This window comes from Gymnoscopelus microlampas, assembly GCF_963454915.1.
Source record: "Gymnoscopelus microlampas genome assembly, chromosome: 16".
Lineage (NCBI taxonomy): Eukaryota > Metazoa > Chordata > Actinopteri > Myctophiformes > Myctophidae > Gymnoscopelus > Gymnoscopelus microlampas.
Genome location: NC_139953.1, coordinates 34670934 through 34697357, shown reverse-complemented (window position 1 = coordinate 34697357; position 26424 = coordinate 34670934). Strand labels below are relative to the sequence as shown.

At 41.9% G+C, this 26424-nt stretch overlaps 1 protein-coding gene across 2 annotated transcripts in view; it reads right to left on the bottom strand.

Annotated features, from left to right (window-relative positions):
- rad51b (RAD51 paralog B) overlaps nucleotides 1–26424 on the bottom strand; it is a 105743-nt gene that overhangs the window by 62333 nt on the left and 16986 nt on the right. For both annotated transcript variants that reach the window (XR_014602626.1, XM_084083186.1), the window contains exon 7: nucleotides 23480–23522. Coding sequence is in view for 1 of the 2 variants with exons in the window: in XM_084083186.1 (XP_083939312.1) it covers nucleotides 23480–23522 (43 nt within the window). In the remaining variant the exon portion in view is untranslated. The remainder of the gene's footprint in view (nucleotides 1–23479; nucleotides 23523–26424) is intronic.

Here is a 26424-nt window from a genome sequence, read left to right as displayed (position 1 = left end):
GGTATCAAAATGTACTTAAAGCACCAAAAGTAAAAGTACTAAAATGTTTGAAAATAGCAAATCTACAATCTCACCACTGCGATGCGTTGTGAGCTTTGTGAGCTTGTGAGCGTTGTGAGCTTGTATATGTGCATGTATAAAACAGGGCTGAAGTGGTTAATGTATGTTTTAAAATATAATAATTTATACCTGCAAAGTAACTAGTACAGTAACTAAAGTTTTCAAATAATTGTAGTGGAGTAAAAGCACAACATTTGCCTTTGAGATGTAGTGGAGTACAAGTAAAAGTACTGAAGGTTGGAAATACTATAGTAAAGTAAAAGTACCTCAAAATTGTACTTAAGTACAGTACTTGAGTAAATGTAATTAGTTACTTTACACCACTGCAGATGAGTGAACACAGCCTAGCATGGCGGCTCATCGCAGGGGGTTCAAAGTCACCAAACAACACGTTACAGCTGTGTGAGTCCTGCATTGTCCCGCCGATGTTTTAATGAGGCTTGACCGAAGCACAACACAGCATTAACTGGAGCGCTAACAGCTGGCTAGCACCTGATACTCTTATCAGCTCCGGCTGCCTCTGTGTGACTATGACCCCCACCGGTTCACATGACAACTATAAAACCAAGTTACAAGTCCACAAGGATGAGACCATGCATGAGGTGTTTTTTTCTTTTTTGTCATTACCGTTACGTTTCCAGGGAAAAGGTTTAGCATGAGCATGTGTGCCCTTTTTTAGTAGCAAGTCATCTCACATTTATTTAGTGTTGTTTTTTGACATTAAAGGAGTAGTTCACTCAAAAAATAACCTTTTTCTATCGATTACTCACCGCATGGAGACTTGAATTCATGGATATTTTTTTGATGACCAGCAGCGGTTCCGGACGGTACAGGAAATATAAAGGAGACTCTTTGAGTCTCCTACCGGAACCGCTGCTGGTCATCAAATTATTGGCAGAGGAATGCAACAAAAACAAAAAAATATCCATGAATTATGAACTCTATGGGGTGAGTAATCGATAGGAAATGTTTTGGGGGTGAACTATCCCTTTAATGTTCCATAGTTGTAATCCATCATTGTCAACATGTGGACAAGCGAAACATCTAATCATGTGGATCTCAGCATCCACATGGAAATGGCGTGGCTTGGACTTCATGGTTCCAGCCTGTGAGTAATCATATGGCCACAATGGAAACAAGTCCCCAGGACCTTTTTGGGACTTTTAGCTCAAATGTTTGACTGTACCTCGTGCTGTTTGCATTTCTGTCTAATAAAGCAGGGGTCTTCAATGTTTTTCAGGCCAAGGACCCCCTAGCTGAGAGAGAGATGAAGCAGGGACCCCCTCTACTATATATTGTATAAAATTGTGTTTCAGATTAAACTTTTTTTCTTTTTACCTGGTGTGCTCTTTTTCCCCTCCAGTCTACACCTAAACCTCTTGGCCAAAAATAGCCGATCTACAAGCTCACAACGCCCTGCAGTGCGAGGCGTTGTGAGCTTGTAGATCTGCTATTTCTGGCTTAAGTTCTCCTCAGAAAAGGGATGCTAGGGTTCAAGTGGTTAATATCTATGATGATCTATAACTCCAAATTTGGGCAAGGTTTCAGCGCAATCAGACCCCTTTGACTTTAATTATCAAATTAAAGAATATTTCAAAAAGTATAAAACATGTTTTTTTTTCACATATTGTGTGCAATAGTGGAGGTACTTCTTTGGCCTACTGGCAGTGTTCACACCAAGTGTGGCGCTGATCTTCATATTATTGGTCCTCACTATTGCTCATTATGAGATGGTACCATTTCTATTTTAAACAAAAAACACAGATGACAGTTAAAAAGGTGAGTATCGTCCGAAAAAACGATGTACGGCCGATAAACTGGTGCATCCCTACTTCTCCCTAACCTTTATACCAGTGGTTCTCAAACTTTTTCATGTCAAGGACACCCAAATTGACACTTATTAGCCCGCGGACCCCCATTTGAAAAGATAAGCCAGGGACCCCTATAAGAGAAGATTTTTACGGCTCTAGCAGTGATTCTCAACCATTTTAATTTCAAGGACCCCCAGTTTGACATGCATTAGGCTACGAACTCCCATTTAATGGCATTTATATCTCTGGGACCCCAATTCATATTGTAAAATCAATGTTAATTTAACTCTGAGAGTGTACAAATGGAACCAAATGGACCCGTTAGGGTCCATTTGGTTCCATTTGTACACTCTCAGAGTTACAGACCCATAAGGGTCCATTTGGTTCCTGTCCATCATTTAGCTGGGGACCCCCTGGAACCCCCTCAAGTACCCCTGGGGGTGCCCGGACCCCACTTTGAGAACCAATGCTTTATACAACCACTGGGCTCTCGCACCGAACACCTCGGCCCCTGACCCACCTTGCCCTGGGCCTTCATGTTTTGTTTTGGGTTTTCTTTCCATGTGCTAAGCAGGGATTGGCCTTCATCAGTGTGAGCATCAGCAACTCTCAGTTCCTCTAAACATTTCCTGGGAAAGCGTGCGTGTGCACGAGGAGAACGGGGGGCGCTTCATGTGACAATAAATTGCCCTGTGTGCTCGCAGCAAAAGGGAAACTGGTCGACTGTAACTGCAGGTTTATGATCAAATACCAGCGCAGCAGCAGAGAGAGCTTTATTTCCTTGAATCCTTTCATGAAGGACATGTTCTGCTGAGCAGAGGGAGCTTCACATGACCTCGTCACTTGACTGTGAACCAAAAAAGGTCGGGCATCGTTGTTGTACATGATCACTGTGTGCACTGCAAAATCCTGAGCATAAAAATTGACCTGTAATGGCCATTGCACCTAGAAATCGATGTGATTTGATCCATTTTTAACGCATCCGAAAAAGCGCAGGACTTGGGTTCCTTCTTTTTTTTGGACGCATCTTCACAGCCAGTCGGACGGCAATGTCAGAGTTAACCGCGTAAGACGTCAAATGTTTGTTGTTTCGTTATTGACTCTGTGTGCAAGTGAGCTTCAGGATCACCCCGGACCCGTTGAAAGAGAGAGTTACGGCACTCTTTAATCTCACTGCAACATGATCACGTGGTTCATGTATCGCATGTGCTTCTTCAAGATTTTGGTTGTTCAAGGATGACTTTGTCATTTCCTTCTGAGAGCATCAGAAAACTAAATTCCGTTTCTCCTAAAAAAAAAGACAGCAAAAAGTGCAAACCCCAATGTCTAATGATTATCCATCATTATTACCATTAATGAGGATTCAATGTTTTTTTATTTCTCTTCTTATAATAATTTTTATCCCGCGATTTTGTAACCCTTATTTTTCATCCGGTGCCAATTTTCTAAGTGATCTCGGGCGCTACACTCCCCTCACCAGCCTAGGAGGCCAGGGCCGAGCTCATGCCTCCTTCAATGCATGAGAGCCAACTGCCCTTCTTGTCACCTGACAAGTTTATTTTGACGCCAATACTTTTGTACTACATCTACATTGCATCAGTATTGATACTTTTCCTTAAGGAAAACATGTGAGTACTTCTTCCATCACTGGCTGCCCAACAGAGCTGAAGGGAGAAAGAGAGTGAGAGGGAGAGAGGGAGGGAGAGAGAGTGAAAGGCAGCAGGATGGAGATGCAGACTAAACAAGCTGCATGTGTCTCAGACCTCCCTCTCGGTTCCCTGGAGGAGGACATGAGGTTGTTATCAGCCTGCTGCTCCACCTCCAACACAAACACTGAACAAAACCCTGAATGTACTGCCCCCCTCCACCTCCTCTTCTCACCCAATCACCATCCAACTGCTGCTGCTCATCCTCCTTTCACTCACACAGCTAATGCCAATGTTCACCTAGCCCAGTGGTTCTCAACCTGTGGGTCGGGACCCCCAGGGGGGTCCCCACATGATTTTGGGGGGTCCCCAGATGACAGTTTATTGACAATTTAAGGACTTTTAAGACCTTTTTAATACTTCAAAAATAAGAAAGAAAAAGAAGATAGTCGATCTACATAGCTTGTAGATCTGCTATTTTTACAATATTTATCTGTGGAACCGAGTCAAACAAAATAATGTAATGCCTCAAGTCCTACAATTCCAAGTGCTTGTCAGGGTGGGGGGTCCCCCGTTCAAATATGATTATTTTGGGGGGTCGTGGCCTGAAAAGGTTGAGAACCACTGACTCACCCCATTGAAACCGGGACAGCATGTGTCATTTATTTTAGATTTTATCTATATATCGTTGCTGTCGGGCAGAAACCTCTTATCTCCATTTTCTAACTTGTTATGTTTTTCCGTAAATTAACGCCCTACTTGATCATACACAAAAGCATCAAAAGTTGCAGACCCACAAGCTTGATTGAATCGCGGCACCAAGCGAGAAACAATATATAGCAACATACGTTTTTTTAGAAAAACGTGTTTTTCAAATAATTAGAAAAAATATCAGGCGCTGTGGTAAAGCACCTGTCCACCTCCGCGGAGTCTAGGCGTTCCAATCCACTGCGGCGCATCCGGCTTCCTCGAGCGTCTATATCATACATGGGCAACTGGCGGCCCGGGGGCCACATGCGGCCCCCACCTTCACTTTATGCGGCCCGCAGGTTAATATCGGAATATTGATATATTTTTCCTTTCAGCTGTTACAATTCCAAACATGACCCCCTTTAATTACTTCAGTCTATATTAGCAGCTAAATGACTATTAAAATTCAATTTTCTTTTTTATGTCCAATGTATTTGTATTTAAGTTCTTAAAGTTAACATAAGTATAACTAAATGCATTTTAAATTAAATAAAAATGTTACTTTTCAGGATTTCAATTAAAAAATAGCAAAAATAATGTCAGGATTCCAATTCAAAAATAGCAAAAATGGCAGATCTACAAGCTCAAAACGCGTCGCAAAGCGACGCGTTTTGAGCTTGTTGATCGGCTATTTTTGTGTGACATAGAAGGGCCTGACAGTATATGCAATGTGGCCCTCTGGAATGAGTGTGGAAATATAGTGGCCCTCTCCATCATCAACGTTGCCACTGGTCTATATATATACGAACACAATTGGCCAGTGTTTGTCACTGTGCGCGTGTACTCCTACTGGCTGGGGCGGCACCTGTCAGCAGGGAGCAGGAGGAGTGCCCAATACTACCGTATTTCAACGCGTTGCACCACAATGGGCTTGTAGAGGAGGTTCAACCCTTGTCCTGCTACTACCTTCTCCTCTCATGCATACGCATAATTCCCCCCCCCTGGTTCCCACTGCTCCATAGAACTCAACTAACCCGAGTCTATATAATTTACCGCAGCTGGAATAAGATGAAGAGACGAGAGCAGACGCGATGATGATGATGTTGGAACTCAGTCGGGCGTTTACGCTGAACGATTTACAGTCTAATAAAAAACAACAAACATAAAGAACATTCTTCTAACCTGTGTCTCAACTCTTATCCCTCATTTCATGTCTCAGCACTTCACTCTTTTCTATCACTCATCTATCTGGTTAGATAGATGGACCGTTATTGATCCCGCGAGGGAAATCCAGTTGTCATGGCAGTATACCGCAGTACGAAACACAGGACAGATAAAGGAAAAAAGAAATGAGATAAAACTTAAACTGAATGTACTGTAGTCTATACTGCATACTGCAAGGACAATGGCTCCCAAACGGTGTGCCGAGTCACACCGGTGTGTCCAGGTGTGCTTTGGGATGTTCTGAGAAGCACATATTTTTATTGCAATATATATCAAACATTGGCCAAATTGTCAAATGATATAAGAAAGAGGCAAAAAAAAAATCTACAAGTTCGCGTTGCGAGGCGTTGTTGTGAGCTTGTAGATGCTATTTTCACAATATTTATCAGTGGAACCGAGTCAAACGAAATTGAATGCCTCAACTCCTACATTCCAAGTGCTTGTGAGGGTGGGGGGACCCAGTTCAAATATGATTATTTTGGGGGGTCGCCAGTTCAAATATGATTATTTTGGGGGGTCCCCAGTTAAACATGATTATGTTGGGGGGTCCCCAGTTCAAATATGATTATTTGGGGGGGTCCCCAGTTAAAACATGATTATGTTGGGGGGGTCCCCAGTTCAAATATGATTATTTTGGGGGGTCAGGGCCTGAAAAGTTTGGGAACCCTTTATACATTTTGAACAAGGGTTCCATTGCACTGAGATCATACTGTACAGCGGGGGTATATTATTGACCCTTATCCTCCTGGGTGGCTGTTGTATTGTAATGTTGGTCATCTACTGTAAGCTGTTACCCTCATTTCAAACAACTTTGGACAAGAGTTGGCAGTTATCCTCCAACTTGTAAAAGTTCAGAGCGAGCGTAAAACGTTAAAAGACTCTCAAACCCCGGGCTCGAAGGCGCCCCGTCGACAGAATCTCATCTGGAGGCGGTGTTTTGTTTCCCTTTACGGAAAAAGGCATGGATAAAACATTATCAATGACATCTGATCAGCGCATTGGCTCTCAACGTCGCGTCCGGGGACCACCGTGGGTCCAAGAAATGGTCCCTTACGGCATTGGTTCTGAAAGTGGGGTCCGGGGACCCCCAGGGGTCCTTGGGGGGGATACCGGGGGGTCCCCAGCTAAATTAGTTAATATAGCTTCATGATCATTTTAACCACTTTAACCATAGTTTATACTTTGGCTATTGAAAAATAGCAGATCTACAAGCTCATAGAGTGGCACCGAGTGGCACCGATCTGCTATTTTTGAAAAATCGTGAAGATTTGTGCAAATCTTTGAATATATATATATTTTTTAAAGCGAACATTTTTAACTCAAATCTTTGCTTCTGGGGGGGGGGGGGTCCCTAGAACATTTCTTTTGAGATGGGGGTCCGCGGCCAAATACATATCATTTTGGGGGTCCTTCACATGAAAAAGTTTGAGAACCACTGCCTTACGGAGGTCTGTAACTTAACTCTGAGAGCTTACACATGGAACCAAATTGACCCTGGGCCTTACATGTCTATTTGGTTCCATTTAGCACACTCTCAGAGTTAAATATACACTGAAGATTTTACGGTGGAGATTCGGGTCCCAGAGATAAACATTTTGATCAAATGAGGAGTTTGTCGGCTAATGGATATCAAACTGGGGGTCCTTGAAAAAAAGGTTGAGAACCACTGATAGAACATTTTAGTGAGTGTAAAATGTTAAAAGATTTTCAAACCCCCCCCCAGCATGAAAGCACCCCGTTGACAGACTCGCATCTCGGAGGCGGTATTGTGTTTCTCTTTATGGAAGACCAAAAAAAAAAGGCATGGATAAAACATTATCAATGACATCTGATAGTGTGCTTTAGGGAGAGGTCCCCCAGCGAGAGGCAGAGGAAGTGGCTCTCATAAACACAACTAAATCACATCTCGGCATCTCTTCCCCCTTTTGTCTGTTCCTCAGCTGCTCTCCCTTTCAATCCACTCTGGCCCCAAAAATATGCTCACAGAACTCGGTTCCGTCTTTCAGAGTTTATCTCTGTTCACGGGGCTTGCAAAGTGGGGGCCACCAGAGGGACCAAAATGGGGTAATATATATATGTATATTGTGTATATATATATATATCTCTCTGCTGTCCGGCAGAAACCAGTTAACTCCAAAATGTTCATTTTTCAGGATATGAAAAAAAGTGGAGTTAGGAGGTTTTGTTCATCATTGATAAGAACAGCTGAATGGACCTCCAAGCTCACAATGAGGTTGGAGGTCAAAAGGGGGTGGAGCCTGGAGTCAGCAAAACAAGCTAACTCCGGTGGAGTTAGCTGGTTTAGCAGAAAGTTTGATGATCCAATGGAGTTAGTTGGTTTTGTCAGAAGCGCTTTTTAATGCTTTTCATTGGTTCAATATATATTTTCTACCAACAACACACAGACGTAAAGGGTGTCCAATGGCCCTGATTTATGGAAAAAAATGCAAAAGTGTCAAAATGGAGTTAGCTGGTTTCTGCCTGACAGCAACGATATACTATACTTCCTAATGATTTTACTGTTTGAATGCAGATCCAGTCCGGGTCTTCTTCCTATGAAAATAGCTAAATAAAAAATGCCATACAGGGTTTTGTGATGTTATATATTTGGAAAAAAACTGTTTTAGTGCGCTCGTTTACGTGTTAAACCTAACCACCCCATATGGTTGAGCGGAGTCCCTCAGGGCTCTATACTAGTCTTGTTTCTGTTTTCCGTTATTGTGGGCGGAAAGCCTTTGCTGAAAATAGCCCATCAACAAAGCTCACACAATGCATCGTGCTGTGAGCTTGTTGATCTGCGGTTTCGATGTGACAATGTGCGCCGTTAGCAGTGACATCTGAACCACATTTTACTCTCCCAGAGCTGCGATATTAACATCAACGTTATCCTGTCGGATTCATCCAACAGATGGTATCAAATATCCAATGTTGATGGGAACCACCACAAAATCTATAACATTAAGATCAAAACAAGTGGAACGTTAAAAGGGGGAAAACGATACCTGTGTATAAACTGCAGGCAAGTTTCATTCTCGTAAAAAAAAAGGGGGGGTTTTAATCTGAAACCACAGCTGATAAAGAGACATCTAGCAAAACCACACAGCAGTGGAAAACATTTCCAGAAAGACAGATAACTGTTTAACTTTATTTGGACAGTATTCACCGCCTTGTAATCTCTGTCTGTAATGAGAGGGCTGGCTTTGCTGCGTTCAAAGTTGGCTACTGGTGTCAGGCTCAGCTGCACATCGTCTCTGAATGGGTGGAAACCTCATATGTCCAAAACTGCAAAACTGCCAAAAATAGCAGATCTACAAGCTCAAAGCGTGTCGCTTTACGCTGCAGTTCGAGCTTGTAGCTCTGCTATTTTTGATACTTTTGTTTGACGCTGTAGTATGATCAAGTAGGGCATTCATTTACGGAAAAAAAAATCACACCCTGTGTGAAGAGAGTGGTGCCTTTGATATTGCCCCGTATTGATGTTGTCATCAATGTTTGTTTATTGGACATACATACGGACGGACACACAGACAAAGTCAGATATAGGAGTGGTTGGCACCACTCAAAAACGTCAAAAGTTAAAATATGGAGATGAGAGGCTTCGGCCCGGCAGCATGCAGCGATATACAGTATGATACTGTGTCCAAAGCATAGACTGTATAAATGAGATGGACAAACCCCCTCCGCTGCTTTCTACAGACCGAAAATGAAGCCGATTGTTGCAAGACTGTAGGTCTGCCATCTTTCAATACGCGTCAGAATGAGACCAGACCATTATTGGTTGGGTAGCTTGTCAATCAAGAGCGGGGGGCGGGGAATGAATGCTATTGGTTGTGTAGCTTGTCAATCAAATCATCCCGCCCCTCCTAGAGAATAGCCTACTTTATCGTCAATTTTATAATAAATAGGACCATAATTTAGCAAAACGCATATCCTGATGATTGAAAGGAGACTTTAAACTAGCGACTGGAAGCATATAGAATTTATGACAATTTTTATTACAGTAAGAAAATCTAGTCTAAAGTTTGTCAAAAAACCCATTCACTTGCGTTAAAATAAATTCTTTCTGACACCGCAGGTCGGCGCAGGGTAAAACAGCGCCACTCTGGCCATTTTGTCGGCTTCATCGTAAATATCTAAGACTTGCCCCTTGGTCCAAAGGCTCGTGATATGCGCTGCAATGTTAATTTGCATAAATGTGACATCATGCTATATGTTTAGCCGAGTTTTAACCCGCAGTCCACGTGGACAAGTTTACTAAATCTTCTCGTCCATAATGGAGGGCTCTGTGGCACGAATTAAGCCTGATTCATGCTTGGGTTGAGCATTGTGTCTCACGACCGAAAAAGAGGAGATCTACAAGCTCAGAACGTGGCGCACACTGACAATTTGTGAGCTTGTAGATTATTGTAGATCCATATTTTATACTTTGGCTATTCAAAAATAGCAGATATACAAGCTCATAGCGCGGCACTCGTTGTAGATCTGCTATTTTTGAAGAATCTTGAACATTTGTGCAAATATTTGAATATATATCTTTTTTAAAGGGAACATTTTTGACTAAAATCTTTGCTTCTGGGGGTCCCTATTACAAAATATTTTGAGATGGGGGTCCGTGGCCAAATACATAGGCCTAATTTTGGGGGTCCTTGCATGAAAAAGTTTGAGCAACAGGATCTAAGATTTAGAAGACATTTTGTAGAATCGGTCTCAGGTCTTAACTGCAAAACTGCAAAAAAATAGCAGATCACGACCGAAAATAGGAGATCTACAAGCTCACAAATGTGGCAGCACTGCGACAAACTGTAGAGCTTGTAGATTAGTCTATTTTTGGTACGAGACGCTGCACTGTGCGTGCGACTAACAATAAATCAGGCGTTAGTAGTTAGTGGGTTGACCACTGGGTAGTTTTTCTGAGCCCGGATGAGGATGTGTTGACTAATACCACATTGGCCTTTTTTTCTCGCATGTCATTTCATTTTGGTTTTTCCAAGCACTTCTTGGTGTGCACGAGGCTCTGACCTTTGGTTTTCTGGTCAGACTGGTAATCTAGCAAGCTCAAGCTGCTCCTTACATTTGCACTCATTATAACGTCACTCCAGAAGAAGAGTGGTGCCCAGGCTGAATGCCCTGCAATGTGCAAGGCAAAGAACTGTTGCCGGGTGTCAGGGCAGAAAACTCATATCTCCATATTTCAACTTGTAAATTAACCCATTTAATCTGTGCCACGCATCTGTGTCATTTTAGATTTTAGCTATAGCCATTATTTTATACTTTTGGCTATTCAAAAAATAGCAGATCTACAAGCTCATAGCGTGGCACCGAGTGCCACGCTATGAGCGTGTAGATCTGCTATTTTAAAAAAATTATGATTTTTTTTTAAGTGAGCATTTGTAACTCTAATCTTTGCTTTTAAGGTCCCTGGAACAAAATATTTTGCGACAAAATACATATCATTTTGGGTGGTCCTTGACATGAAAAGTTTGAGAACCATTGATATTATAGCAACATACGGTAAGACATTTGTAGATGCATTCCCGGATAGAATGGGTTAAATATATTTTCGTAAATGAATGCCCTGGCCTACTGTGTCATAGAAGTATCGCGCAAAATAGCAGGTCTATAGCTTGTAGATCGGCTATTTTCGCTATTTTATATTCTTTTTCTAAATAGTAATAAAGACTGAATGGTTTTGGACATACAAGGTTTCCACCTTGACAGTGACAAAATGCAACTGGGGGAAAGAGGAAAAAGGCATCCTCAGTCATGCAGATAAAGCTGTGGGCAATGGAACAGTGTCACTGTGGGGGGGGGTGTGTGTGTGTGTGTGTGTGTGTGTGTGTGTGTGTGTGTGTGTGTGTGTGTGTGTGTGTGTGTGTGTGTGTGTGTGTGTGTGTGTGTGTGTGTTCCATACAGTGGCTCCCTTATCAGGGGTGGCGTACGGACAAGCGAAGGCCCGCGGGGGCTTGAATCACTGCAGTCTCTGTCACACGCAGTCAATGAAGGAGGGTTTTTTTTCCCTCCGCAGACAAAGAGAGGCTGTCTGCAGAGCCTGTGACAGGTCGCACACCACTGCCCTCCTGCTCTCATTAAAAGCCCTACTAGGTCAAGGGGAATGGGAGGAGGGAGGAGGATGAGGGCAGTGGTGGAAAGTAACTAAGTACATTTACTCAGTGGTGTACAGTAACTAAGTACATTTACTTAAGTACTGTACTTGAATTACATTTTGAGGCTTTCACTCTACTTGAGTATTTCCATTTTTGGATTCTTTGTGGTTCTACTGCACTGCATCTCAGAGGCAAATATTGTACTTTTTTACTCAATCATTTGACAGCTTTAGTTACTAGTTACTTTGCAGATGTATATTTTGGCTATTCAAAAAGAAAGCTGATACAAGCTCACAAAGCGCCCGCAACACGTTGAGAGCATGCAATTTCTAACCACTTTCAACCTGTCATTACAAGGGCTGTCACGATCATGACTTTGTACTTGACGATTAATTGTCAAACAATTAAGTGCAATTAGCGAACATGGGAAAATATAAATAATAATAATTTCTGTTTTAGGCTTGCACAGGGCAGATATGACAAATAACGTAAATATACAAATGAAATTACTGCCATATTTAATAACTTTACACTTTCACAAACACTTTTTGATAGTGTAAATAACTGATCTACAAGCTCCACAAGGGCTTAAGTGGTTATTAAGGTTCAATTTACGTGTATTGTTAGCTTGTTCATTAATTAACATTAAATGTTCTTCCATATTGAAGTTGTATTTATCTATCAAAAGGTTATTTGTGATTATCTTTTTTTGTGAAATATTCTAACATAAAAACTTTAATCTAAAAATCACAATATTGGTCAAAACACGGGTAATCGGTGATGTGGGACTATCAAAAATCGGTATTGGACGCAAACAATCTGGTTATGTGTAAAAGGCTCTGCAACACAACAATACTTCCTACTGAGTGTGTAAGTGTGTGAGTACAGACATATGATAGAGCGGTAACAAAGCGTGACAGATTAGCAGTCTATCCAGAAACAAACAAGACGGTATCAAAGGGCGGTTGTATGCAGCTGTTTACAACTCAACCCTCAGACAAAGAGTCAATTATGTCGTTTAGTCTTTGCTTCTCATTTTCTGGGCTCTTCAAGGCCCAGGTTTACATGATATTCTGCACTCCTGTTGGCATGTGTACTATAATCCTTACAGTGGTTGACTTCTTGCATCGTTGTTATTCTTGATCATTCCGAGTTGCGTTGTTTATTTCCTATGTTTTGTCAGTCTGTCAAATAAACCAAATATACAACCACAGACTACAGACACGGCAACCTGGAGGTATACATAGCTGTGCCATTTCAGCACCCTGCACTGCACCATGCAGAGACAGACGGACAAAAACAAATAAACAAACAAACAATTGGACAGCCGGCCTGGACCGCTGGCGAAGCGGTCCAGGCATCTAGGCTCCAAAGTAGCCTGACAGCGTGTCGCGGGTCCGAGTCCCAATTCCAGGGACGTGCACAGATAGACTCTAGGTGGTGCTAGAGCACCTGCCCTTTGCCCTCTTGACCAGAAGTGCCCTTTTGAAAAAAAGAACGTTTTTTTTTTCCAGTTTACAGCAGGGGTCTTCAAAAGGGGGTCCGGGACCCCTAGGGGGTCCTCAGAGTTACTACAGGGGGTCCGCCAAATCTTTATGTGATATGATTTTTCTTTTTACCATAACCACTCGAAACCTAGCATCCCTTTTCTGAGGAGAACTTTAGCCAAAAATAGCAGATCTACAAGCCTGTAGATCGGCTATCTTTGGCAAAGATGTATAGGTGTAGAGGGAAAAAAGAGCAGACCAAGTAAACAAAAAAAAGTATAATTTACTTGAGCGCCTGCCCCTCAAAATGTCTGTGCACGCCACTGCCCGATTCAGACAGCCTTTGCAGCATGTCACTCCCCATCTCTCCCACCATTTCCTGTCAGACTACTATCCTATCAATAAAGGCATAAAAGCCACAAAAGAAATCGTTAAAAATACAATTTCGCATCCGTATTCCGGGCAAGTCATAATAGGCAGTGAAAATAGGCAGTGAATCAGAATCAGTGATGTGACTTTATTGTCACATCACACAGGTTTACAGGTGTAAAACAGTGGGTGAAATTCGTTTTTGTGCAAGCTCCATTGTTTTGTTATTTCCATAAAAGAGAAAGGGAAGAAGAAGCTGGTGGGGGGAAGGAGAAGAGAAAGAGAAAAAAACAAGACATGACTCAGTCATGTATACCAGCTTGCTTTCTGTTTTCTCTGATTTATCTCGCAGAATCTGGCAACACTGCTAGCGGCTCCCCATTGGCTTAGACCTCTTGCTTATTTCTCTCGCAGAACCTGGCAACACTGCCATAGAGGCAAGAGGCGTGCGTGTCTAGTACCATAGACGAGACGAGACCGCCCGTTCAGAGTATGGGAAAGTATCCCCATTGGCTTAAAGGACAGCCAATGATGAAAAAGTGTCGAGAAAGTGTTGAGAAAGTGTTGACTAGACTCAGTCTCTTCTTAGACCAGCGTGCTTTGCAAGCTGGTAAAAAATCTACATATTTACACATAGTATATCTACCCGGTGGGTAAGACATAAGGTGCTCGAGCATAGCAGCAGATATACCGTACAAGATATGCTATGGTAGCCTGGTAAAGCCCCTCCCTCCGGAAAATCTAATTTCCATTTGATTTCAGGAAGGAGTCTGGCCTGAAGGCTTGTCTGGGTGTTTCTAGCCCGTACACCAAATGGACGAGCCTATCAGCGTCGTCGCTCATCGTTCTGTGATTGACAGCGACAGTTGGCCAATCAGGTGGCGAGTTCGAGTGAGCCCGAATGAAGCCGAGTACAGCCTGAGTGCAGCCGACAAAAGACGAACGGCAGCCATTGTTGTTTGTGCGAGTGCCTTCACTTCTTACTTTCGGTTTTAATACGCTCTCAAACTTCTTTTTTGAGACACGGAATTTACTTTTAAGATCTCGTTTGGATAGAATTCAGTTGTTTAACTTCATATATGTGGTCAATTAATCATGACAGAGCCTATTTAAAAATAAAAATTTAGAGAACCGGCAGGGGCGGGCAGTGACACGCATGTATCCCAATAAGGCAACCTATTTTGGGCATGGCCGTCTCAAAAGTCCCGTTGGGTCACATTAGTCGGAGGTGGTAAAAATGAACTGCTGATTGGCTGAAGGGGAACAACGATCATTGGCTGATGGGGTTGTCAGTCAACGGTATTACTCCCGCCCAACTCCCGCCCACAGCCAATATTGCAGAATGGGCGATCATGCCAGACTCACTCCTGAAATCAAATGGAAATGAGATTTCCGGAGGGAGGGTTTACCAGGCTAATGCTATGGACGTTATAGCGAGAAATCAGCATGTTGTACATTCTGTGAAACATTCTGCCATCTACAAGCTCACAACATGTCGTAGCGTGAGCCTGTAGAATGGCTATTTTCAACTAATTTATTTGGCGTAGAGGGGGGGGGGGGGGAAGGAGGGGCCCAAGTATAGGCCTCCGGGGGATCCCGGTCAACGAAGTATACACGGTTCAAGTTGGTTAAATTACATTAAACTCTTTTAATGCTGTTTTAATGTCCAATAAATCAAATTAAGCTAGACTAGACAAGTCTAGACCAAAGTAAACTGAAATAAGCTAAACAAATCCAGCATGGCCATATCCCAGCACTGACGCCTCGGGCTTGGCTTTGCAAATAAGCAGCTGCAGCTTTGCTACATCCATGCCGGGGTATTGGGCAATGGCCGATAAAGACTGCACAAGCAAACAACTTATGATATCGTCACTGTCAGGTGGAAACCTTGTATTTCCAAAATCGTGCCTTTTTTATTATTATAAAAAAATATATATATTTAAAATGGTGAAAATAGCGATCTAGCAAAAACATATTTTCGTAGATCAAAAAGAAGTTTGTAGATCTGCTATTTTCACTACTTTTGCACGACTGTTTATTTACGGGGGGAACAATAAAACGTTATGGAGATACGAGGTTTCTGCCTGACAGCAACGCCATGCGCTGCTGCCAACAATTAATCCAATTCCTGCATGTCTGAGCCTCTTGCACATTATCGTGATCTTCCTCAGCTTAATACTTTCTTAATGTAGTGTCAAGTAAAACGTCTTTCGACCTTTACCGCAATAATTAATGTTGAGAAACCAAAATAGGAAAATATGCGCTATTAATTATGCTCCCCTCCTTGCAGCCCAGTGTTAGTACGTCCCGGCTGTGTTGTGATCTTGGGAGATATATTTTATTTATTTTTTCTAGGTTTGATGACATGTCCAAAGTAGGGACGCCAGCCTTAATGTGGTTAAACTGAGTAGCTTAACGACATGAACCCTACCATCCCTATTCTGGGCATGTCGTAACAAGTTGAAGTAGACAAACATTCTGTGAAAACCAGGCAAACCTTTGGTGAAAATAGGCAAATATTCTGGAAAAAACGAATCAATCTATAAGGTCACAACATTGGCTAGAACCTAGATAGCCGATCTAAGGTTGTAGATCAGGCTATTTTCACTACTGACGTCCAACAAAGCGAATAGGGTTTAAGTGGTTTAGGTTCTGTCTTAATAAATTCTTAATCAAGTGCCAAGTAAAACGTCTTCGGACTTTAATCGCAATAATTAATTGTGAAAAACCCAAACTGGAAAATATTTGCTATTAATTATGCTGCTCTTCTATCTGCAGAGCACTGTGGGCACATCCTCTGCTCCAGCCTGTGCTGTGTTCTTCTAACCCCTTAAGACCTGAGGCCCATTCTAAAAAAATGTCTTCTAAATCCCTCTAAATGTCACTATGACAGTGGTGCTCAAACTTTTTCAAGTGAAGGAGGATGTATTTGGCCGTGGACTGCCATCTCAAAATATTTTGTTCCAGGGACCCCCAGAAGCAAAGATTTGCGGTCAAATTGTTTTGCACAAATATGACCAAATATGACTGGGAGTCATCTAGCATTTTTCATTTTCATTTTTTCATGTCATATGAAAGCAGGGAATCATAGCAAAACAATGATATATTGGTTAATAAGATTGAGTGAATAGTTTTGAAACTACAGCTTAGAGAACTGAAGTCAAGTTAAATCAAGTTAAAACTCTTAAGTAGAGAAAACACCATTTCAATGGCTCTCATTCAGAGTAGCACTACTGGGCTATCAATCCCATCATGCATAGCGGGGGATGCTTCAAGATAAATAAATAAAAACAGATCTACAAGCTTATAGCTTAGTAGGAAGTGACGCGCTATGAGCTTGTATATCTGCTATTTTTGAATAGCCAAAGTATAAAATGACACGGATGCTTTCCCGGTTTTAATGGGCTATGCCTGCAGTGTTCGGTTGGCACCCTGCTGCACACTTGGCACTGCCACCAGCTATTGAGTTTTCACTAAATGAGGTCAGAGGGCTGCTTGCTTTTTAGACCAGTGGTTCTCAACCTGTGGGCCGGGGGCCCCGCTGGTGGGGCGTGAGGATATTGTTAAGTGGGCCCCCAAATAATTGGCAAAACACTACGATTTTAATGATTATCTATATAAATATATGTAAAAAAATAAATAAACATATGAAAACCCTAACCCTATAAACTTAAAGTATCTTAGTACGTCTTATCAGAAAGAATAAGCATGAACCCCTGTCAACAATCAACAAGTAAATAGTCACATAAGTACTACTGGGGTTCGATTGTCTATTTACACTTGGACTAACTGTATACTAAAGGTGGCCTTACACTACGAGTACTAACTACTAATCGGGGTAAAAAAAACACTCTCCCGAGTAGAAATACGGCCGCAGCAGTTCCGATAGGAGACACAAAGAGTCTCCTTTGTATCTCCTACCGGAACCGCTGCCTACCGGTCTGCTGGTCATCAAATTATTGGCTTAGGAATGCGACAAAAACAAAACAATATCCATGAATTCAAGTCTCCATGGGGTGACTAATCGATAGAAAAAAAGGCATTTTGGGGGTGAACTATTTCTTTAATAGACCCGTTAATAGCTCTTTCATCAAGCTAATTGTCAGGCAGTCAAAAGGCAGGCAGAAGTTCAACTAAAAATCGCCTGGTTTCTGCAACTATTTTCATAATCCCAATGTGCTCTACACTGCTTACTCTCTTATTATTATTTACACCCAGCTGTGTCTTTTGTCTGTATCTGTCCTGTGTGTAATAACTGCTGTCCTGGCATGACAATTGAATTGCCCCCATGGGATTAATAAAGGCCTGTCTGTCTGTCTGTCTGCCTGCCTGCCTGTCTAACGCCAGGTTATAGAGTGAAACCTAGCATCTGTCTGAACAACATGCTATCTAAATTACATTATTAGATTTACATGATGCTAGGCATTTAGCAGATTTTTTTTATTCAGAGTGGCTTAACCACTTAAGACCTGTTTTATAATTTGTCTATCTTTGAAACAAATTTAGAAAATGTCCGCCTATAATAACTGTGCCCAAAATATGGGCGCCAGGGTTAATGTGGTTAAACTGCTTTTAATTCCCCAGACCATCCACATGAAAAGCACCAGTATGGTACGCTGTTGCTCAACGTCAGGTCCGGGGTCACACCCGGGGGGATCAAATGGATCCTTTCTTACGAGGGTGTACAGTACATGGTCAGAACCACAGTGCAGAATGTTGCTTGGATCTTTTGGAGCACAGTCGGTCCGGACCAACAACATCTTATCAATTAAAATCAATTAAAATGTGTTTAAGTATTTCATAAATGAAATCTAATAATTGCCATGAATAAATTGAAAACACAGTTCATTGAGACCTGAAGCCGATTCTACATGTCTCCTAAATCTCAACAGTATTCTGAAAAACATATGTTTCCATATCAGTGGTGCTCAATCTTTTTCATGTCAAGGACCCCCACAATGATATGTATTTGGCCACGGACCCCCATCAAAATATGTTGTTCCAGGGACCCCCAGAAGCAAAGATTTTAGTTAAAAATGTTCGCTTTAAAAATATATGTATTCAAAGATTTGCACACATTTTCACGATTTTTCAAAAAATAGCAGATCTACAAGCTCATAGCGCGGCACTCGGTGCCGCGCTATGAGCTTGTAGATCTGCTATTTTTGAATAGCCCAAAGTGTAAAATCATGCTTTTTAGCTCAAATCTAAAAATGACACAGTTCCACGTCTTAATGGGTTAAGAAGTAGTGAAAATAGCAGATCCACAAGCTTGCGCCGTAGCTTGTGGATCTGCTATTTTCCCTAGATTGGGTCCCAGGGCAAAAGTCTAATTTCTCTTTTCGGTCTCGAGCTAAAAGGTTTGGGAGCCGCTGTTTCAGAGGTTGTGGAAGTACCTTATAAACAGTATGTTTTTTATAAGTACTGTGTGTTTGAGGTACTAAACTACTGTAAACAGACCAACCTTCTCTTTCAGACACTTTATGGCACTCATTCTGTTTGGGGCCTCACCTGTCACACAATGTATTAGGTAACTTTCTTTTTTTGACAAATATAAAGGAACATAAAACCTAAGGGAAGTGGAATGAACAGGCAGGATCAGTTGGAAATCTTAAGCTTTCAATCTGTGGGAGTTCTGAGTGCTTTGTACACTCAGGTGTAACGGTTAATTCCCTTCAGTATTCTTAAGGCACAAAGAAACGTCAAATATTGACACAGACACTTGCAAATGGTCCTTGCTGTACGGGTACAGTAGCCTGTAGAAACCGTTTGACCTGTGACTGCCGGTAACCACACCCTCGCTCTCTCAGACAGACACAGAGAGACTGTGAGGTCCTTATCAGAGCCTCACCTTCTTTTCTTGTTTTTTCTGTGCTAAATACGTCTACCGAACCTTACCTGAAGTGGACTTAGCTGCTGCTTAGTGCATAGCTAACAAGACTAATAGTCTAAAAGCCCTGCTAGCTATACACCCAACCCGTAAATAGCAACTTACTGTAAATTGTTCCACCGATCCAAACCGTTACACAATCGATTGATTGTTAACTCATTCAGTGCCCAGCTTATTTATGGCAGTTTGGCTCTGAGTGCCACAGCCAAAATTCATTGTAAAATAAAAGTGCTTAGGAGCCGAGATACATCCTTTTAAGTAAGAAGTTAAACAAAGAGTGAATGGAGCAGAACATTTTCAAATCATGATATCTTGGGTTCTGAACATTTTTTTCATGACGTCTTAGACGTCACGTGGCGCTCAGGGCGCTCAGGCCACGTGACGTCTTAGACGTCATGTGGCACTGAATGAGTTAAAGGGATAGTTCACCACAAAAAATACTTTTTTTCTATCAATTAGTCACCCCAAGGGGATCATTATAAAAAGAATTGTCGCATTCCTAAGCCAATAATTTGATGCAAAATTCAAAATGACATTAAATCTAAGTAGGCGGAAAATTGGCCTAGATGGGGAATGTAATATTCTATTCAAATTGATTCTTTTTTTATTCTTTTGATTAACTGTTGCACAACAGAGATCAACAACAGAAATCATATTATACAGGTACTAACCTAACTAAAGTCAGGTACTAGTAACCGAAACCAGGACGACACAGACAGACTGAGGCCCCATTCAGAGCCTCACCCAGTGCAACAACACAGGCTTGTCCTACTAAGTGACACGGGAGGCCCTGGGCAGCTCAGTGAAGAAAAGCCCACAGACAGTACAACCAACTGACACAGTGGAACAAGGCAACGTGAGACCTGGGATATACCCAGGTTGGAACAAAAACCAATACGCTGGGGGGACAAAAGGTAGAAGGGATGGAGAGAGAGAGAGAGAGAGAGAGAGAGAGAGAGAGAGAGAGAGAGAGAGAGAGAGAGAGAGAGAGAGACACAGAGAGAAAGAGAGATACAGAAAGAGAAACAGAGGGATAGTGACAAAGAGTGTAAGAGAGTCAGGAGGATGGAGGTACAGAGTGAAAGAGAAAGGACAAACAGAGAGAGAGAGAGGGGGGGGGGTGGGTGGGGGGAGCATAAACAGACGGAAAACATAGAGTATCGTCGCTATTGGGCGGGAGACCTTGTATGTCCAAAACTGTTATTTTTTCAGGAATAGCTGATCTACAAGCTTACAACGCTGATAGCTGATCTACAAGCTTACAACGCGTCACTTGGTGACAGGTTGTAAATATAGCAAAAGAAAATCTAGCATGTAGACCGGCTACTTTTGCGCGATACTATAATGTGGCAATTTAGGATATCCATTTACGGGGGGAATAAACCCATAACAACCTGAAGTATGGAGATACAAGGTTTCTGCCTGACAGCAACAATATATAAGGAGAGAGAGGGGGGTGTTGCTGCCAGGGAGTGAATATGTGAATCTGATTACATAGAAGGAGAAGAATTGGATACACACCTCTATTGTCTAATGCACTGTACCGTCCCCCCTCTAACTGGGGGGGGGGTCAAGAAAGACCACAGAACCTCAGGGGAAATGTGGATTTAGAGGTGGAGACAGAGAATACGAGTGAAAGAGGGAGAGAAAGCCCACCGGAGAAAAGGGTGAAAGTAGGATATAAAAAAAAGAGAGAGACGTAGAACAAGAGAGCGAGTGTGTTTCAATACCGTGTGTCTATTACATAACAGAGCAACTTGTTTGCTTTTATTCAAAGCACGGCCCTGGTATAATGTTGTCCCAACATTCAGCGCCTCAGCCGCTCCACTGGGACAGCCCCAGACCAGACACATACACACACACAGACAGTAGATACTGAAAAGATACAGGAGATACAGATTATGTATCCACTGCCCACGGGTGTCTGCTGGGAGAGTTCTTATCACGGGACTACCAGCCACAAACTAGCATTTCAATGTTTTGGGTTTTCCTTTGTTGTTTTTTTACACACACGGGCGTGGATTCAAAGGTTTACCTGCCATTGTAACTGTTTTGACCTCTCAAATAGGCTTTGTGCATAACTGTAGTCCCGGGTTTCCAGAAGGTGGCTTGCTTAACCCCGTTGTGGTTCAGTTTCCCATGACTTTGTTTCGTTAATTGGCTCAGCAAGCAGATTTGAACCTGAAACACATAACGTGTTTCCGGTTCAAATCTGCTGAGCCGAGCCAATCAAACAAAGCTATGAAAAAATGAACCAGAACAGGCCATGGGTATGCCACCATCTGGGTTCCTGTGTGGGACTACAGTTATGCACAGATTCCATTGCAAAAATAATGCCAAAGATGTATAAACGCCTGAATTTGTTGTTCCACTAACAGCAAGCTTTAACAATCCTATAAGGTAATTAAGGTCAGATTTTGGATCCATCTGTCCTGTCAAAATGTCCACGTCAACAGACTGAACTTCTTACCCGCCAACTCCCTGGAAGTGAGGTCGCTCTAGATAAAGATGCCAGCGGAATGCCTAAACTGTCAAATAAACTGGGCCATGTGCAATTGTGGGCCTTTAGGTTTCAATCTCAAACGCATAATGATACAGTGCAATGGAAAACATGTACTAATAGTGATGCACACAGTGAAAATCCTCAGTGCGACTAAAAATGTAAACATGTAAATAGTAGTACATGCACAGCGGGGCTTTCCAGACGCAAGACAAGAGCAAAACCAGAAAGACTTGACAAAATGGGGACATTTTTGAGGTCCCCGTGAGGAAATGGGTCATTTCCATGGCTAAGAAAGAGTTTAAGAGCTAAGTTTACAATTAGTAAGATATTCAGGTTGCGGTTACAGTAGGTTTTGGGTTTGGGGTTAGGGGTTGGTGTTTATGTTGGGTTTAATGTTATGTTATGGTTAAAATGGCAAAGCGAAACGGTTAAAATTGTATTTTAACAATTCGTTTTGACGTACCCACTGAGATATAGACCATGGAAATCATAATAGTAAAGTACACTCTAAAATCCTCAGTGTTCATTATCCACTTCAAGAGTGTTTTAAATGCAACTAAAATATAAACGTTTAAATAAGTACCGTAGTACTGTATATGTACAGCAGTGCTTTCCAGACGTAAGACAAGTTACCCGCTCCTACGGTAGGTCTATATTCCAAGAAGTCCCACGCCTGGGAATGTTGAGGCCGAAACTTCACTAGAATAACATGCGTGGTTTGTGGCCAAGTGGAGACGTGGGTTTGGTAAGATAACATGGATAGCATTGTGCTGGTAGACCTCCCATCCTGGCTGTCCACACAGCATGCTCACCATCAGTGGTGGGAGAAGTACTCGGATGTTTTCTTTTTTTCAGAAATACTCTTTTACAACTAAAAAGTACTGTATTAAAAATGTTCCAAATGTACCAAAGTACCAAATGTAAATGTAATCTTCTTCTTTAAAAATAATTCTACACCACACGTTCCGATGTGAAGCGCTGTGAGCTTGTATACCGGCTATTTTTTAATAGACAAAGTATAAAATAGGGCTTAAATGGTTTATGTGTGTTTTGTAATAATCTAAATCTACAAAGTAACTTGGAACTTAAGTTTTCAAATAATAGTAGTGTTGTAAAAGGTACACTATTTGCCTCTGATATGTAAAAGTATAATGTATTGAAAAATGGAAATACTCAAGTAAGGTAAAAGTACTTGAGTAAATGTACTTAGTTACTTTCCACTACTTGTCAACATGGTTGGACGCTTTGCAATCTGGAGTTCTGCACTCACTTTGCAGAGAGGAAAGAACGGACGCACGTCTCGCTTCTATGGTTCTTTGATAGTAGGTTTGCTTGCACTTACGAGGCCTTACACACACACACAGGTTTATGTATATATATCCCAGTGGGTACGTCAAAAGGATGTTTTGATAAAAAAATGCTATTCGTATCATTTTGTTTTGCCATTTTAACCATAACATAACCTTAAACCTAACGCCAACCCCTAACCCCAACCTACCCTGAATATTTTACTAACCGTGAACTTATCTTTAAAAATCTTTCCTAGCCATGACAATGAACCATTTCCTCACAGGGACCTCAAAAATGTCCCCCATAAGGTCAAAGTCATGCTGGGTTTTACCATCCTTGTGGGGACTTTTGGTTCCCACGACGTGGGTAGTTAAACAAGAAAACACGGACGCAAACACAACTCACCTCTATCTCCGATATGAGTCGTGATCTGGTTGGTCAGGACCACCTAAGGAGAGGCAAAACAAACAGATACACTATGATGAGTTTCGCAACTTTCACAAATGCACAGTGTGTGATGTAACCTGTCCTGAGAGTTGGGGGGGGGGGGGGGTGGGGGGGTTGGCAGACGGGTGGCAAATAATTTAGGGACAACAGTTAAGTCGTCCCTAAATTATTTAACTCAACCCTAAGTCTGTCATCATCCCTCAATTACTTTACAGCTACGGTGACTGCACCTGCAACGTGTGCCAAGTCCATCTTCAACGCCTGAGCTGTTGCTTATGTCTGATTTAGACATGAAGGTGTACCATGTCACGCACCGAAAATAGACGATCTGCAAACTCACAATGCGACACGTTCTGAGCTCGTGTTGAGCTTGCAGATCGTCTGTTTTTGCCGCGTGACACAGCCGTGCAACAAAGTATGAATCACCCTTTTATTATGCCATGTTTTTATTATTGTGTCTGTGTGAGTTTTCTGTGTGTGTGAGTTGGCCTTGGTCACAAAGGCACGACTAGCAGTGTATGATAACACTGTTTCCAGTAACAAGAGATAGTGTCCCAGTTTGCTTCACACGAGTAAGCATAATGTAATCTTTTGTCAAAACGGCACACTTTGGTCTGAAAAATACGCCGAATGCCAAAATAACCAGCCAGACAGCTAACCGAAGCAAGTTCATAAGTGATAAAGTTTCCCGGCTGGCGAGATACAATTCATTAAAATACAATAATACTATTCTATTATCCTGTCTTGTACGCATTCAAAGAAACAAAACTCTGGTTTGCATTCATTACATTTTGCTCATTTTTCTGGTTTGTCTGGTTACGTTTGATTGTTCGACTTTTGACGGAAACACTGTCTGCTGCAGTGAGGTCAAACACGCAAGTTTTCAGTTAAAGAACAGTCTCTTCAACGGATACAGGTGGAGTGGGCACCTAAACATTGTGGGCAACTCAATGTTAAATTGGCTATTTTTTTTCTTCCAAAAAGGAATAAAGAAGAATAAATGTATGCTTTGGAAAATGGTTGGAAATAATGTAAAGTATACATGATTTGAACATGCAGTCATGCACGGTACATCAGACCTACATTTACCCTTCAACTTCTTGTTAATGCTGAAAATGAATGAAACCCTATACTTTACTCAGTTGACCCGTGTCCCCTGGGGGTCCATAGGCCCCCTCCTCTTTTTCTTCTACACTATCTTCACCGAAAATAGCCGATCTACAAGCTCACAACACGACGCAACGTGACGCGTTGTGAGCTTGAACATCTGCTATGCTTGCAGAATGTTTGCCTCCAGAATAGGGACTCTAGGCTTCATGTAGTTAACCACTATGCCATGCTGTGCCATCCTTTAGAGATTGTTTTTATGTGATTCTATAAAAATGCTGTGTCTATCCTCAGGCTTATCTAGTAAGCCTGAGGATTTTTCACCGCAGTCCATAAAAATGGCTGGTTTTTCAAAAGTGTAATCATTGCTTTACTGACTTATTCCAAATCTTTATCTTTACAACTTTTCAGAATGCATGTAAAACACATTTGGAGTGAATGGCACATAAGTTACATAAAGTGTCGTCACAAGCTCACAACGTCATCGTGAGCTTGTAAACCCGGCTACTTTCAAACAGCCCAAGTATAAAATAGGGCTCAAAGACACAGGGCCACTAGCTAATTTAAATGCTGGAAATTCTAATAATGTGGAAAAAACTGTACCAATATTATGATTTTACATTCTCATAAACAATACATATATTGTATAAATTCTGGAAATTGGCGTTTGAACAGCTACATTAAATCTGCCCCGCCCCCACATTTCCCATACTCAATGCTGTGATGTCAGGAGTGGAAGAAGTCCAACCTGACAAACTCACCCAAGCTTAATCTCTATGGCGAATGGTGAGGCAGTTTGATGCATCCTAACACTGTGTGTTTTAAGGACATTTATGTGGACAAGGACATGTATGTTTTTCAGGATGTATGTGGACAAGGACACGTATGTTTTTAAGGACGAATGTGGACAAGGACACGTATGTTTTTAAGGACGAATGTGGACAAGGACACGTATGTTTTTAAGGACGTATGTGGACAAGGACACGTATGCTTTCAAGGACGTATGTGGACAAGGACATGTATGTTTTTGAGGACGTATGTGGACAAGGACATGTATGTTTTTAAGGACGTATGTGTCCACATACATTTGTAAAAATGTTAATAACACAAATCTTATATGGGATTATATTTGGGGGTCCTTGACATGAAAAAGTTTGAACCACTGCCCTGAACCATCTATCCATCAGCCATCACTTTGGTACAACAAATGTCTTACATTTTCTTGCATGTCCCCCCCCCCCCCTTACATGACACAGCCATTACATTGTCCTGCACTGCCCCCTTACACTAGATGTGAGGCCCTGTGAGGCTCTACTGTGCCAAGATGAGCATGTCAGTGGACGTCAGCTGTTAACCACTTAAAACCCCATACGTTGTTGAGTGGAGTCCCTCAGGGCTCTATACTAGTGTCCTTTCTATTTTCACTCGTTCACTAGTAGATGTGTTCGCTGAAAATAGCCGGTCTACAAGCTTACAACGCCTTGCAGCACGAATAGATCTGCTATTTTCCGCCAACGTTTTTTTTCCCCAAGAGCATGGATGCTGGGGTTTAACGCAACACCAAGTATAAAGCAGGCATAATACATTCCTATTGCAGTATCACAGTGACAAATTCCTCTAGATGTGTCGAAATGATGAAATAAAACTCTTGGAGAACAAGACATGTTTTGTGTTGTTTTTCTCCACAACACACGTCGGCAGGTCAGTATTGTTTTCGCACAAATATGCAGGTAAAATGATGCCAAACTCAAACTCATAAGATGTGATATCCATTGTTGAGGGAATTTTGCGGTTCG